General features: G+C 33.7%; 4 protein-coding genes across 5 annotated transcripts; 2 read left to right on the top strand and 2 right to left on the bottom strand.

The window, feature by feature from the left end:
* On the top strand, positions 1–2,502 carry LOC114537618 (polyglutamine-binding protein 1-like). Its single transcript, XM_028558686.1, has 8 exons — positions 1–171; positions 956–1,083; positions 1,212–1,329; positions 1,489–1,533; positions 1,715–1,815; positions 1,883–1,934; positions 2,080–2,152; positions 2,286–2,502. The coding sequence occupies exons 1-8, from the start codon at positions 105–107 to the stop codon at positions 2,425–2,427; spliced, it is 726 nt and encodes a 241-aa protein (XP_028414487.1). The 5' UTR covers positions 1–104; the 3' UTR covers positions 2,428–2,502.
* A 216-nt stretch (positions 2,503–2,718) lies between these two features.
* Positions 2,719–4,659, bottom strand: LOC114537613 (solute carrier family 35 member E3-like). Its single transcript, XM_028558677.1, has 6 exons — positions 4,245–4,659; positions 3,641–3,751; positions 3,500–3,559; positions 3,331–3,429; positions 3,095–3,177; positions 2,719–2,932 (listed from the first exon to the last, which is right to left on the bottom strand). Exons 1-6 carry the CDS (start codon positions 4,638–4,640, stop codon positions 2,746–2,748), a joined length of 936 nt encoding a protein of 311 aa, XP_028414478.1. The 5' UTR covers positions 4,641–4,659; the 3' UTR covers positions 2,719–2,745.
* A 186-nt stretch (positions 4,660–4,845) lies between these two features.
* On the top strand, positions 4,846–10,219 carry LOC114537605 (leucine-rich repeat and guanylate kinase domain-containing protein-like). Of its 2 annotated transcripts, XM_028558666.1 has the most exons (18): positions 4,846–5,133; positions 5,222–5,320; positions 5,401–5,482; positions 5,581–5,681; positions 5,986–6,067; positions 6,152–6,276; positions 6,390–6,443; positions 6,725–6,814; positions 7,156–7,323; positions 7,411–7,517; positions 7,780–7,899; positions 7,988–8,084; positions 8,374–8,487; positions 8,574–8,642; positions 8,724–8,856; positions 8,982–9,345; positions 9,566–9,724; positions 10,012–10,219. In XM_028558666.1, exons 1-18 carry the CDS (start codon positions 4,939–4,941, stop codon positions 10,199–10,201), a joined length of 2,349 nt encoding a protein of 782 aa, XP_028414467.1. In that variant the 5' UTR covers positions 4,846–4,938; the 3' UTR covers positions 10,202–10,219. The 2 variants fall into 2 exon arrangements, with proteins under 2 accessions (XP_028414467.1, XP_028414468.1); XM_028558667.1 differs by lacking the exons at positions 4,846–5,133; positions 5,401–5,482 and having other exon boundaries at positions 5,256–5,320.
* Positions 10,220–10,364: 145 nt separating this feature from the next.
* Positions 10,365–12,750, bottom strand: LOC114537610 (ADP-ribosyl-[dinitrogen reductase] glycohydrolase-like). The gene is made up of 7 exons (XM_028558673.1): positions 12,237–12,750; positions 11,855–12,019; positions 11,624–11,767; positions 11,241–11,543; positions 10,843–10,995; positions 10,565–10,695; positions 10,365–10,457 (listed from the first exon to the last, which is right to left on the bottom strand). Exons 1-7 carry the CDS (start codon positions 12,555–12,557, stop codon positions 10,427–10,429), a joined length of 1,248 nt encoding a protein of 415 aa, XP_028414474.1. The 5' UTR covers positions 12,558–12,750; the 3' UTR covers positions 10,365–10,426.
* Between the last annotated feature and the right edge of the window lie 2,562 nt (positions 12,751–15,312).

A 15,312-nucleotide genomic window follows, 5' to 3' on the forward strand; every position in this document is an offset into this window, starting at 1 on the left:
TCAAAACGTGATCGCCATGTTTTTAAAACTTGTCCAACATTATGTCCAAAACGTGGCTAAAACACGGATAAAATAAGAATATTTTTAAGCCTATTTCGTAAGAAATGCCTCTTCCCGCTGCTCTACAAGCAAGATTAGCCAAACGTGGTTTGATAAAGGATGAAGAACCAGGTAAACAAATGCAAGCCGCTGAGATTTGCTTGGCAATTTTGGCTAGTTCTACCACCATAGCAGTGATAGCACGGATAGTTAAATAGGAAACTGCAGATGTTTTTGTGTTAAAAATGTATAAACTATCAATTAACCAAAATTGGAGCAGTACACATGCTTTTTGAAGTTGGTTGAAATTCATTGAAGAGTTCTCAAACACACTGAATAATGAATATCAGACAGATAGACGAGACTAAGAACAGTAGAAGGCTGTCACTTGTTTCCAACCACCAAGATAACATAACATCATTTCCCCCGACTTTCCATAGGAAAACACCCAAACCCGAAAACCCTGACCCTAATTCTAACCCTTTTCCTAACCCTCAGAGTTATACTGTATTTTACAGTTGATTTCAGAAAACATTTGATGCTCCAGTTGCAAACTATGTTTGTAATTGCTTTGGCCTGGTATTTTATAGTGGCCATTTTATAGCAATTTAGTCAAATTGCCCGCAAAGTTTGATTTGAAATTTCAAAGTTCAAATTGCGAATTAAAAAAAACGGAATTGACAACTCCCCTGCCCACTTGACAGCTTCCAAACATAGTTCACAACTGGAGCATCAAAGGTTTTCTAAAATCAACTGTGATACTGCAACCTGCAAGCCCACTATAAACTGAGCTATAATTATGCTGTGTCATGAAAGAAAAATGACACATTGATTCTTGTGTCTGCCACAATCAGTACAATGCAGTCTAGTATTGTATAATCATGTCAAGTCAAGCAGTGACTATTATCATATTTAGTGAAGGAAAAGAATGATTCAAATCATGTTTCCAGTGGGACATGTCCAAATACCTCAAATCCATATCACGAGTGCTCAGAATATTGTCGTAAAAGATGGGGTTCAATAACAGATACTAACACAAATGAGGTTAGTTTATTCATTGTATGTGGTATTTCATATCTTCAAAGAACTTTGACAGGTAAGCTATAATTAGGACTAACTTCAAGTTAAAACTTAAAACATCAAGGTTTCTAATGATTTTGTGTTCATATTAGGCTCAGTATCAGCAAATGCCATTACCTCCGGGTTGGTTTCTTGTGCCAGATAACAGCAGTGGTGCTAGTTACTATTGGAATACCATGACAAACCAAGTCTCATGGCTACATCCACTTAGTAAGTTTATTTCTTAATCAACCTTTTTTAGGATAAATTTGCTAGTAAAATTGGCTACTTAGATATACATCCTCAAGAAATGCTTAATAAGGTGACAGGACTCAGGAAAACCTGTATTGTATATGATTTTGACATGGTGGTTCATATTTGTCTTTGTAGATCCAAAAGCAAATGTTACAAATCCAGCATCCAGTGATGGGAAAGGTATGTTCTCAATATTATTAAATAATCACAAAATATTGTTATCAATAGACCTTAGAGGTGCTTACACCACACAGTTTTCAATCTATGTATGTGTTTCCCACATTGCATTGCAATTTATTGTTTGACAGTCCCATGATGTAAGCACCTCTAAGGTCTATGAATTGATCTTTCTTCTTCTTAGGCAATGAAGTTATGCCAAATACAGCAATTCCATCACCATTTGCTGGTTCAGATGACAAAGAACAAGTGTTAAACATTGGCAAACATCCTAGTCTTATCAGGGTGAGTGAAATTCTGAAACAAATCTTGCTTTATCCAATACTTTTAAATAGAATATTATCTCATTCAGGGTTCTCAAAAGAAAATGCAAGCAGCAGTGAAAAGAAAACAACAAGAGCAAGGTGAGATATATGTTGCTATTAATAATTAATTAATATAAGTTTTGTCAGCCAATTTTGATTAGCCTGATGATGGACATTTAATCAAAAAGCTGAGCCAAAAAGCTTTAGTGTATGCTTTTCACAGCTCTTTAAACTGTTATTGTAGATGCAAAAGCAAGAAAAAAAAGGAGTGATGATCTTGATCCCCTAGATCCAGCTGCATATTCTGATGTTCCCAGGTTTGTCATTTTCCACTGGTTTAAAAGCCTGATGGTTTAATGTTGTGCACATATTACTCCAACATTGTTTTGCTTCAACTGGAGTTACCAACTTATGCTACAATAATTTAACCTACCTATGTTTATAATTTAGAGGGACATGGTCTACAGGCTTGGTTGACAAGGCTGATGCTAAGACTGGTGTGGATACAACAGCAAATGGACCTCTGTTTCAACAAAGACCATACCCAAGTCCTGGTGAGGTGTTACGGAGAAATGCCGCAATAAAATCCTGACGCTCCGAAATTCACTTGTATGTATAAAAAATTGAAACAGTTATATAACAGGTATGTAGGGATTTTGAAGTGTAAATACCTGAAGAACTGGTGTATTTATTTCAAGACTTTTTACCCCGGCTAATTTTAAACTTCAAGAATTTTTAAGGCTGTAGTCTTAAAGTACTGCAATAATATCAGATATTACTTGATCTGATTTCATTTTACATGTAACTCTTTTTGTATATACAACAACACGAAAACTTATATTAGAATAAGTTAACGTCTGAAGCATCAGCAACATATATTCTAAGTACACATATTAACTGTAAAAGCCTGTCAAACTGGTTTCCCTAGTTTTTCTTTTCGTTTTGTTTGTTCCTGTACTTTAAAATGTGTATAGCATATGATACCAAGTAATGTTAATAGAACACCTATCATTTGATTTGACGATACTGGGTCATTAAATATTAGAACACCTCCAATAAGAGTGATGCAGAACTTCAAATGACCCACCATATTATATGTAGAAAGAGTCAAGGAAATTTACCTTTGTTGATCTCTAATAATTTTTTTTTGAGCAACATCTATAGTGTAAAAGTATTGTAGTAATGGCAAACCTATCTCATAACTATCCCATGGCAAACTTTGCTTTTTAAACTGATAAAGCTTTGTTACAAAAGGATATGTTACAGGTGATGTATTTCCTATAATCCAATAAATTGATAAATTGACAGAAAATGCTAAAATGCCAGATAAGATCACAAAGCCCTGAAAGATAAATTGAATAAAATATTGTATAAATAGTGTTATGTAATGTAACATTGCACTCGCATGTCTTTTTTTTAATTGTGTATGTGAATGAAATGTTTTTAATTTATTGGGGTCCATTGTCATCGCGAGGAATATATAGCAAACTCTTACAATTGCTTGTGGTGGCCAATAGGTTAGTAGCCCTCCTGTTTGAAATGGTGGTTCATGTAAAGGAAATATAAATGCCAGAACTAGAGCAGAGAGTGGTGCCTAGCAAAAAATAACAATATGATAAGAAATATTGAAATATTTTTCGGTGAATGCTTTAAAATAGGGTTACCTGATAAAAAAGAAGTTGCATTGATGATAACTGATGCTCTTGTTGTTTAGTGCCAACTAACTAAAAAAGAATGATAAATTTTATGATTGATTAAGCTAACCTTTTGTTTTTATATACAAAAAAAAATTCATTTTTACTTACAACTTGGTAGAGAGCAGTAATCAAAACCCCTAATAATGCATAAACTGTTCCAACAACATTAAACTTTACATCATACCAAGAGTTGAGAAACACACCAATGATTATTGGAAACTATAATAACACCAACAAGATTGTAAATTTGCTTAAACAAATTCACATGTTTGCTGAATTTATTTTAAGAATTAAACCTATGATGTAATTTTACTAAATGCTAGCACAAAATAGTTGGCATTTCAGAAGTGAGTGGCCTATTCCTATTATATGTGTACTATATTACAATTACATATAGTTAATTTCTGATGTTATTAGACATATGCCATCTACAAATATGCCACCAGGGCTTCGTAAAATATAGCCACATGCAAGTTTTTATGGAACAAAACATTAAGTAAAAAAAATTCATGAGGGTCAAAAATATAATATAAAATCTAAGCATAGGAAATAAAATAAAGAAAAGTCATTTTATAATCATAACAATATAGCAGCAATATCAAAACAATAGTTAATGATATTTAATTACTGTATTGGTACTGATAGTTTATAAATTCTAGCTCACTAAAACTTTTAAAATACTGTAGATTTATCTAAACAAACATTTACTTACGATGGTCAACATAATTTTCGTGGAATATTTTCGGCCAAAAAATACGGTGTGAATAAATAATATTCCTGGTGTAGTCATGACCTTTGCCACTTGATACGTGCCCACAGTATTATTTTGTAAGCTTAAATTTGTGAAAACTACAAAACCACAAAAGCTCAGACATAGCGGGATCATTTCGCGCAATGGTATCTTCTTTGGAGTGAAAATATTGAGAAATGCACATGCCTTTAGTCCAAGATATGTCATAATGAAATGAATACAAGTCAATGTGACATTAGGAAATCTGTAGTTCGTGTATATCCATTTATTTGAGAAAACTATAGCGATACTTGAACACAAATTCCATATAATGCATATAGCTAACTTTGTGCCTGAGATATTCTTTCTTGAATCCATATGGCACTGTGATCTCACGTGGTTGACAATTAGCTGAAAAAAATACGCCACTTATTTTTTAAAATGGAAATGATCTTAACTTTGATACTTTGATACTTGTGTAGTAATTACATTGTTTACTTTGGAAAGATTTCGTGTTTCCGTTTTGCATTCTAATTAGAAGTGGAAGTTTAATTTCTCAGTGGGTAATTATGGTCAGTGACTGTTGCGGTACTTCATGCCAATCTTGTTATTGCATGTTTACTGTATTTAATATCCATGGTGTTACCATGGTAACTTGACGCGAATATTTTTCATCATGGCGGATGATTCAGAGTCAGAAGTAGGGGATGCAACGGGAATGACAGATGAAAGTTTTTCAAAAGAGTTAAATTCTACCGTAGCAATGCAAGATGATGACGTTTTTTCTCAGGTTTCTCAAAATATTGATACGCAATCTGTATGCGAGCTAGAAAAGACGCTTGATAGTTCAGAGACGCCTGGAACGGAGGAGGTAAGTCATGTCATAAAACTCTTAAATGAAATTATAGAAATTTGTACACTTTAGAATGTTGTAATGATTTAATTTGTTACTTGTGCAGGACTGGAGTTACATGGAAGATATGATAGCCAATGGTCTATCCCAACTTGGACGTTCTGCTGATGGAACTATGCAAGTCTTTCTCACATTGACTTTAAATGTAATGAAATCTGCATGTTTTGATAACGTTAGGCGTGAAGTTATCTTACACTCAGCTAATTTTATTTTTTGTTGTGTTAGAACCTCGGTTTGATAGACATATCTATATTGAAGAATTACAAGCATCTTCAGACAATTATTCTGTCAAATAATGCACTTACAGGTTGGATATTTTAATTATTTTTGGAATTTTTTTGCCATGGAACAGACACTTCCAAGCCATGGTTGTCTAATTATACATTGTGTCAAAATTCTTTCTAGATTTGAATGTACTTGGTTGCATGGAAAGCCTGGTTAAACTAGATGTTTCACACAATCAATTGCCAACTCTACTGGATTTTTATCCACCAAAAAATCTTATTGTAAGTTTCATTGTTTTATGAACTAAAATATCAGCAGGACATAATAATTCTCTCCAAGATTTATTTGTTGTTGGAGATCCCTTATTTGCAATAGCAATTTATAATTGATGTTAATGCTTGTCATTTAATGTTATATCTATAATCTTAACCTAGCTACTCATATAATAAATGCTCCAATTTATTTTTCTTCTACTGATGGATTTAGGACCTTTGTAGTTTTTGTTTATAAATTTAAAATGAGTGTATTAATTTGTCACTAAGTGATTAATAGAAGACTAAAAATAAAAGACTTTATATTGTATAGGAAGTAAATTTTTCACACAATGTCATCGATGAACTCCCAGATCTATCAAAACATTGTCATTTGGTGACTTTAATTCTGGATTGTATCCTTTTACAAATTTAATAGAAAGTTCCCTCCTATTTCATTGCAACAATAAACAACATTGCTTTTCTTAGCCAAGTCTTAGACAATAATATAGAGGAAATAAATGGTTTATCACACTGTTACTGCCTGAAGAAACTGAGTATGGTGAACAACAATATTCAACGTATTAGTGGCTTGTCCAATTTACCTTTGACGCATCTTAATTTAGTAAGTTTATAATTTAATTCTTATTTAGTAATTAAGTAATTCTGAGTGCAATTCATAGTACAAGAAACAAATGTTACCTGGTCATTAAAAAAAACTTTCCATTTGATTTTTAGAGTCACAACAGTGTGAAAAAAATAGAGAATCTGGACACGTTGAAGTATTTGAAGGTAACAGTGAGTGTGTTAATTTAATATGTTAGTAACCTGTTTTTTAATCAAGTTTTCTTTTATTTAATACAATAAAAATTTAGTTTGAATGTTGATTTTAGCATAACTTAAAACTAAATTGACTCCCTTGGGCAGCTAGCAATTTTCTTCACATCTTTTAACACAACCCTATATTCATATAACCATCTCTATACACTATTATAAGGTGATGTATGTATGTTATTAATGTCTAAAAAAGATTTTCATTTACTTACTGAAGTACTGAACCCCTGATTATTTAGGTTCTTGATCTCTCCTGTAACTATATAAGAAGTCTAAAAGGATTACAAGAACATGAATTTTTACAAGAAATTAATCTTGAAGGAAATCAGGTAAAGTGGCAGAGTGGGTGGTTACATCTAAGCTGGTTATAACCACAAAAGCAGTTACATTTCTTGAGCTGTATCATACTAACTTTAGTTTATAATATACCAGAGGCCAGAGCTGTATGTCATTAATACAAGGCCTACTACTACTAGTAGGAAAAAAATATAAGTTATCTTTTTTAGGTAATTCAGATACTATAAATAACAGCCTCTTTAGAAAACTACGAATACTGGATGGCTAAAAAGTCAGAATGTACTATACTACAACGTAGTTCAGATCTATCATAGATAATTATGCTAGATGTTGCCTAGCTTCACTGGCTGTATTATGGTTGCTTTTCATTCAGATCATTGATATTGCTGAGATACGCTACATAAGGGAACTTCGGCTTCTTCGCAAGTTAAACTTTCAAAGAAATCCTATCCAGGAAATGTCCGATTACAGATTATCAATCTTATTCAGACTTCAAACGTTAAAGAACCTAGATGGCGTAGATGTCACAGCCAATGAGAAGGTATACGAAGGATGTCGATCAATAGTATCAACGCTTTTGCCATTAATGACGATTTCTCTGAATGGTTTTCCTACTGCATACTTCTAGGTACACGCAACGAACATGTTCAACCCTCCTCGTGACGTAATAGCAGCACGTGATCACATGGTTCACGTGGTACGATCTTTAATGCAGCCTGCGAGGGTATTTGAAAGGTAAAATCTTTATGACTGGAGATGATGTTTATATATTATAATCAATGTGAATATCCGACGTTAAGAAACATGTAGGTTGAATATTAATGGCCTTTCTATAAATGACGTCAAACGCAGGATGCAAATGTAACACGAAGTTTGATTGGCTCCGCAAAACTAACGAACCAATCAAAGTTGTAAACGTGTTGGTGTAGCATCAGACTTTGTTTGACGTCGTTTGACTATGAGAGAAGGTCTACATCAAGTCTGATTTCTATTTCAGTACTCTAACAAGCCTGACAACTCCGTATCCCATGCTGGTCCTCACCGGTCCCTCTGGCTGTGGTAAACGTTCTCTGGTAAAAAAACTGTGTCAAGAGTTCCCGGATTTCTTTGGATTAGGGTGAGTTGTGAGTTCATGCATGCAATCACTGCCTGCGTGTCAACGTTACCTCTGCATGTTGAACTCATCATCCTCCCAAAACGTGCAGGATTTCCACGACAACCCGGCCGCAAAGGAGAAAGGAAGATGATGGAATTGATTATTTCTTTACGACGCAAGAAGAATTTGAAAAAGATGTTATGGAGGTAAAGATTTTTAAAGATATATATAGTGATAAATCCTCACTTTTAATCTAGTAATGTTTGCTATGGAAAGTCTCAGTATCAGTATAAAGGTATATAGACTATCGTGAAAAAATATACCAGTATCACCGGTTTTTCAGTGATAATTATAAAGGAACTTTTTTATTAATTACGGTATATATCGCAAATTTCAGTATATCAGTTTGGTTTCGCATCAAATGTCGTGTCAGTACAGTTGGCTTTCCAGTAATATATGCCAATGTGGATTTAACATCGATATATTTTTTTTCAGGGCAAGTTCATTGAGACAGCGCAGTGTGGTGGATATCTGTATGGTATAACCAGAGAAGCCATTGAATCCGTGGCAGGGAAAGGTCTGGCTTGTGCACTTCATATGGAGTTCGAGGTATCAATATCTTACACTCGTATCAATGTCTTCTCGGTCTTTTTTATCGGCATTGGAGTAATTTCAGATTATTCTATCAACTTTAGGGTGTTTTAAGTCTTAAGAATACAAGCTTTGAACCACGGTATATTCTCATTCTTCCAGAGACAACTAAAGTAAGTGGTAATTAATAAGAATGGTCATTATTTATTTCATATTAGTTATCATTTTCGATCAACAACTTCTAATCTTTCAAGGAACATGAACGCAGACTACGTGAACATTCTCATTACTCGGAGTCGTTGATTGCTCGTGCTTTAGATCGCGTCGAGATGTACGCTAATGTTAACAGAGAGAAACCTGGTTTTTTTGATATGACATTTGTCAGTGGTAAGTATCTGCTGTCAAAGACATTTCCTCTGTGTTTGAGTCGCATTGCTAGAAGCATTATTTGTGAATCTCGTGCCAGTGTGGGGCTGCCATTTCTTTTGAACTAAGCACCAACTTTTCTTTAGATGATCTTCATGAACTGTACAGAAAATTAAAAATGTTGGTCTTGGATTACCTCGGTCTTTCACCAACTGCCACGACAGACTCTGAATTCATTACGAACAGTTTTACTGATATGTCAAGTGGATCGAGGGGTTCCGAAGAATGTCCAAGAGGCTCCGAAGTGAGTACGGCGACTACGACAGCATCCCGAGTATGGTCCCGACCTAGATCGGATATCTCGAACAGTTTCGCAAGGACAAATCTTAGTTTCCAGAGTTCAAAGATTTCATCAGTTGAGCAAGCGTCAGTGGAGAGACGACGAACCTTGGCTAAGGCAGCGCTCGCTGGAATACCTTACGTATCCAAGGAACAGTTGAATCATTTAGGGTACGAAACGTCGGAAGCAGCAAAATTACTTGAAGCTTTTCACGCGTGTAACTAAAATGATAGAGCTATTGCGCTTACAAAAGAAATCCGTCGGGCAGAACTGAATGTATGAAAAAACACCTAACGCGCCAACCCCTAATTATCGTTCTAGTTAACGCCACTGCAAGCACTCCCTCCCTAGTGAATGAGTTCTAACTGTGGATATCTGTTAATTTACCAGCCGTTCAGACGCTGTTAGTCAACGAATCAACGACAATTTCTCGACATTACTAAAGCTTCAGAGATCTCTCTCTGCTCCTGTGGACTTGAGCAACTTTTCATTATTGGTGAACGCCAGTACTCTGAACACAGAACCACAGGAAACACGAGATAATATCAGGTATGTAAACTAATTACTGATTGCTATTATGTGTACTGGATGATCTTTTCTGGCCTGCATGAGCGAACAACTAGCGTCACTTTGTTCTGTCCATCAATGATCACCAGCACTTCAGCCCGTTGTTCTGTATGGTACAATTCTAGCTTATTACTTCATAATCCACTTTGCACTGATTTAGAACGATCCTTTCTGTTATTTCCGCCTGAATAAATCGACTTAAAAATACAAAGTTCTTATCGAGCTGTAAAATATAAGAGATAATAACATGCAAACATCCTAAATTATAGATCGGATTTTGACTCCGACTCAGGATCGGATGCCTCTAGCGTGACTCCTTCTTCAGCACGGGCATTCTCTCCGAACATTGACCGAGCAGATTCCGACGCTTCACGAGAGGGATCGCCGGTATCTCTAGGCACATTTCATGGGTCAACACCAGTCCGTGTGGAACTGTTAGAAAATACGTTACAGACATAGAGTGCTTGATTCTCTTTAAGTTCTTTCTCTGTTAGGTTGTGTTATCGTCATTGTACCGAAAAATCTTTTGTCTCTCTAAAGTTAATTCCCATTCATGTGATTTTATAGTTCCAAGGTTTAATATTCATCATAAGATAGTTCTTCATTGTGTTTTCATAAGGGCACAATCACCAAGACACAATTACACCAAAACGAAATCACATGCAGCTTACATCATCTTCCATGTTATTTGAGTGTGCATAAGAGTTTTAGGTATCTAGGTTGAAAGAAGGAATGGTCCCATAATAACAGTATAATATTTATTTGAATTCTTATTACTTGGCTGCCTATATATGCATTGTGACTGAAAACTCTAAACATTACCTTGCAATGTGATCTTCTAACCAATCACGATGGGCCAGACCACTGATCCAGGTTTTTGGTAGATTGTTAAAACCAAGTTTACAACCAAGTAATGCGCCAGCCACTGCACAGTTTGTGTCCGCATCACCAGCCTTGGATGATTGACATATAAGCATTTAGATAAAGAAGACACCTTTCGTGTATTTTTATTTTAACAATTTTTTTGGTCTTAATTTTGCACTATAATTTTGCTGACCCCAAATGTACATTTTTTGCATGGCCTGACTAGGTAACCTCACCTCCATAGTGACTTGTTGTATTGCTGTACGGAAATCTTTCTGCTTGAAGCCCCAAAAACCAGCTCCAAGGCATTTGAATGTATACCCAATTGATTCACCAAGTTTTAATTTATCCAGCTTTGTCTCAAACATGTACTCATGTAGTTCCTTTTTCTAAGAGAGAATGTAATAACTTTGTACAGAACTCAACATTTTAAATGACCTTAAAAAATAACCTAAATGAAATTACTATACCAATACCAGGAAATATGAGAATAATTCACATAGTGGAAATAGACCACGAAAGCATATACCTTACTGAAATCTAGTTCTATACTTCTATTATCTTCACTTATACTTCCTACCTATGGGATGAGATTAATATATATATATATATATATATATATGCATTTAGTTACATGTTCATCTTTTTCCAACTGTTGTTCAGCTAAAGCATGTGCTTCCTTTGTTATTTTGTCAACATCATAATTCCCATTCTTGATCTTGTATTTACCTTGCAACATCAATGCTATTGCTGTAGTAACAGCAACACACGATGCCACACATCTGGGGTCAGCATGAGTGACCATACAAGCATTTTTTGTATTTTCAATAACTTTGTCTAAGTTATGAAATTCCATGGTGCCAAGGATTGAGGTTCGCATGACTCCTCCATTGGGAGCAACAAAGTAACCACTTCTTACCCATATATCATGTGCTGCCTATATTTAGTTGAAAATATGAAATACAAACTTGTCTACTGCTGAATTGTTGATAATCTCATTAAATCAGTACAAAATACCTTATGTGGGTCAGTTAGGTAATATGGATGTTCCAAAACTTTTGATGTGGTCATACCCCTTCCCATCCCTCCTATATCACCCAACTCTGGAAAACCTCTTCTGCACCATTTTACCATTTTATTTGCAAACACTAACTTGTCAAACTAAAATTCATTTTTAAGTCAAGTTTTAACTACATATTGATCGACAAGCTGAAATTGAACAAAATATAATAAACACAATCATTCCACCTGTCCATTTCCTTCCAGAAGTGTTTGCAAAATCAATATCATTTGATCAGAATCATCTGTCCAGTCGCCTTGTACCCATCTGATGCGATGACCATCATCTGATTTCATATTGTATTCAAGGTTAATGTCTTTGGTAAAAAAATGTTTTCCTACATCACCATAGACCTGAATTTGACAAATAATTTCGAGTGGTATAAATAATATAAATCCATATAAAAAAAACTTCAGTTGGTGTGCAGACATCTACATACCAACGTTTTTTATATGGATTTTTAAAAACATAAAGTGTTTGTTGATATGGGTGGTGGTGATATATAGGTGGATATCAAGGATATATAAGCATACAGATTTAGAGTTTGACCATGAAACCAATGGTTCTTACCGAACGGGCCTCTTCCTTGCTCATAAACTCTGTCAATAATCCAACTGCATCACCAATACAATTACCATAAATGACTCCTTTAATTTGATCTGTCAATCTCTCAGGAAGAACGTCGCTATAATCTCTTTCTTCGTGTTTTGTTTCAGCTTGCACTAAAATACTTTCATCTTCTGTATTACCTTTTTCGCAATTCAAGCTGGATTCTCTATTATTTGCAATATCTTTGCCCTGTGATTGCCGCTCTGTAAGCTCAGATTCTGAGCTTGGAACGTCATCTCTTAAACCTTCCATTTCTTCATCTTCTTGCACTGACTTGTCCATTGCAAAAGATATTTTCAAATCTCAATCTAAGAAAGGAGTTCTCTAGTAAGAGATCGCTGGTTTATACCCATTCGGCCTTTTCACGTAATAGTTTATATTATTATGAAAGTAAAGAATCGCTACTATATATAGTCACTTGTTTGATATTTCCAACATAGACTATCTAGTATCTTCCCTTCGATATTATGTTTCCAATCACCAGGGCGGTAATAATTCCATGTTCAGTATACACCAATATACATACAACACCCTTTTTTAAACATCTATTGTATCATATCATATCATTAAGCATCATACTATATCACACCGTATCATACTGCATCATATAGTATCGTACTATATCATACCGTATCATACCGTGTCACACTGTATCATATTGCATCATACTATATCATACTGTATCAAATTGTCATGTGCATCATATTATCTACTGTATCATATCGTATCATATGCATCATACTATATCATACTGTTCTATCGTATCATATGCATCATATATCATATCGTATAATATACATCATTGTATATACTTCATACCGTATCATACTGTATCATATAGCATCATACTATATCTACTGTATCTATCGTATCATATAGCATAATATTATATCATACTGTATCATATCGTATCATATAGCTCATATTTATCATATCGTATATATAGCATCATAGTATCATACAATATCATACCGTATCATACTGTATATAGCATCATACTATATCATACTGTATCATATCGTATCATATGCATCATACTATATCATATCGTATAATATAGCATCATATAGTATCATACAATATCATACCGTATCATACTGTATCATATAGCATCATACATATCATACCGTATCATACTGTATCATATAGCATCATACTATATCATATCGTATAATATGCATCATATAGTATCATACAATATCATACCGTATCATACTGTATCATATAGTCATACAATCTCTACCGTATCATACTGTATCATATAGCATACAATATCATACTGTCATATCGTATCATATAGCATAATATTATATCATACTGTATCATTCGTATCATATAGCATCATATTATATCATATCGTAATATAGCATCATATAGTATCATACAATATCTACCGTATCATACTGTTCATAGCATCATACTATATCATACTGTATCATATCGTATCATATAGCATCATACTATATCATATCGTATAATATGCATCATATAGTATCATACAATATCATCCGTATCATACTGTATCATATGCATCATACAATATCATACCGTATCATACTGTATATATAGCATCATACTATATCATATCGTATAATATAGCATCATATAGTATCATACAATATCATACCGTATCATACTGTATCATATAGTATCATACAATCATACCGTATCATACTGTATCATATAGCATCTACTATATCATACTGTATCATATCGTATCATATAGCATCATACTATATCATATCGTATAATATAGCATCATATGTATCATACTATCATACCGTATCTACTGTATCTATAGTATCATACAATATCCTACCGTATCATACTGTATATAGCATCATACTATATCATACTGTATCATATCGTCATATGCATCATAATGTATCATACAATATCATACCGTATCATACTGTATCATAGCATCACTATATCATACTGTATCATATCGTATCATATAGCATCATATATATCATACATATCATACCGTATCATACTGTTCATATAGCATCATACTATATCATACTGTATCATATCGTATCATATAGCATCTTTATATCATATCGTATAATATAGCATCATATAGCATCATACTATCATACTGTATCATACCGTATCAAATAGCATAATATTATATCATATCATATATATAGCATCATATAGTATCATACAATATCATACCGTATCATACTGTATCATTAGCATCATACTATATCATACTGTATCATATCGTATCATATAGCATAATATTATCATACTGTATCATATCGTATCAATATGCATCATTATATCATATCGTATGAATAGCATCATATAGTTCATACAATATCATACCGTATCATACTGTATCATATAGCATCATACTATCAACTGTATCATATCGTCATATAGCATCATACTTATCATATCGTGTAATAGCATCATATAGTATCATACAATATCATACCGTATCATACTGTATCATATAGCATCATACTATTCATACTGTATCATATCGTATCATATAGCATCATATAGTATCATACAATATCATACCGTATCATACTGTATCATATAGCATCATACTATAGCATACTGTATCATATCGTATCATATAGCATCATATAGTATCATACAATATCATACCGTATCATACTGTATCATATAGCATCTACTATATCATACTGTATCATATCGTATTATAGCTCATATAGTATCATACAATATCATACCGTATCATACTGTATCATATGCATCATACAATATCATACGTATCATACTGTATCATATAGCATCATACTATATCATACTGTATCTATCGTATCATATAGCATCATACTATATCATATCGTGTATATAGCATCATATAGTATCATACAATATCATACCGTATCATACTGTATCATATAGCATCATAACTATATCTACTGTTCATATCGTATCATTTAGCATCATATAGTATCATACAATATCATACCGTATCATACTGTATCTATAGTATACATACAATATCATACCGTATCATACTGTATCATATGCATCATACATATCATACCGT

This window comes from Dendronephthya gigantea, unplaced genomic scaffold, assembly GCF_004324835.1.
Source record: "Dendronephthya gigantea isolate DGI-Jeju-01 unplaced genomic scaffold, DenGig_1.0 000160F, whole genome shotgun sequence".
Classification (NCBI taxonomy): domain Eukaryota; kingdom Metazoa; phylum Cnidaria; class Anthozoa; order Malacalcyonacea; family Nephtheidae; genus Dendronephthya; species Dendronephthya gigantea.

Coding starts and splice junctions, on each gene's coding strand:
- LOC114537618 (XM_028558686.1), top strand. CDS start 105: ATGCCTCTTCCCGCTGCTCTACAAGCAAGATTAGCCAAACGTGGTTTG. Junction 1,816..1,882: donor AACATCCTAGTCTTATCAGG/GTGAGTGAAATT, acceptor TATCTCATTCAG/GGTTCTCAAAAGAAAATGCA. Junction 2,153..2,285: donor GCATATTCTGATGTTCCCAG/GTTTGTCATTTT, acceptor TTTATAATTTAG/AGGGACATGGTCTACAGGCT.
- LOC114537613 (XM_028558677.1), bottom strand. CDS start 4,640: ATGGATTCAAGAAAGAATATCTCAGGCACAAAGTTAGCTATATGCATT. Junction 3,430..3,499: donor TGCAACTTCTTTTTTATCAG/GTAACCCTATTT, acceptor ATTTTTTGCTAG/GCACCACTCTCTGCTCTAGT. Junction 3,178..3,330: donor ATTGGCCACCACAAGCAATT/GTAAGAGTTTGC, acceptor TTTATCTTTCAG/GGCTTTGTGATCTTATCTGG.
- LOC114537605 (XM_028558666.1), top strand. CDS start 4,939: ATGGCGGATGATTCAGAGTCAGAAGTAGGGGATGCAACGGGAATGACA. Junction 7,324..7,410: donor ATGTCACAGCCAATGAGAAG/GTATACGAAGGA, acceptor GCATACTTCTAG/GTACACGCAACGAACATGTT. Junction 7,900..7,987: donor CCGGATTTCTTTGGATTAGG/GTGAGTTGTGAG, acceptor CAAAACGTGCAG/GATTTCCACGACAACCCGGC.
- LOC114537610 (XM_028558673.1), bottom strand. CDS start 12,557: ATGGACAAGTCAGTGCAAGAAGATGAAGAAATGGAAGGTTTAAGAGAT. Junction 12,020..12,236: donor GCAAGGAAGAGGCCCGTTCG/GTAAGAACCATT, acceptor TGTCAAATTCAG/GTCTATGGTGATGTAGGAAA. Junction 10,696..10,842: donor TACAACAAGTCACTATGGAG/GTGAGGTTACCT, acceptor CAATCATCCAAG/GCTGGTGATGCGGACACAAA.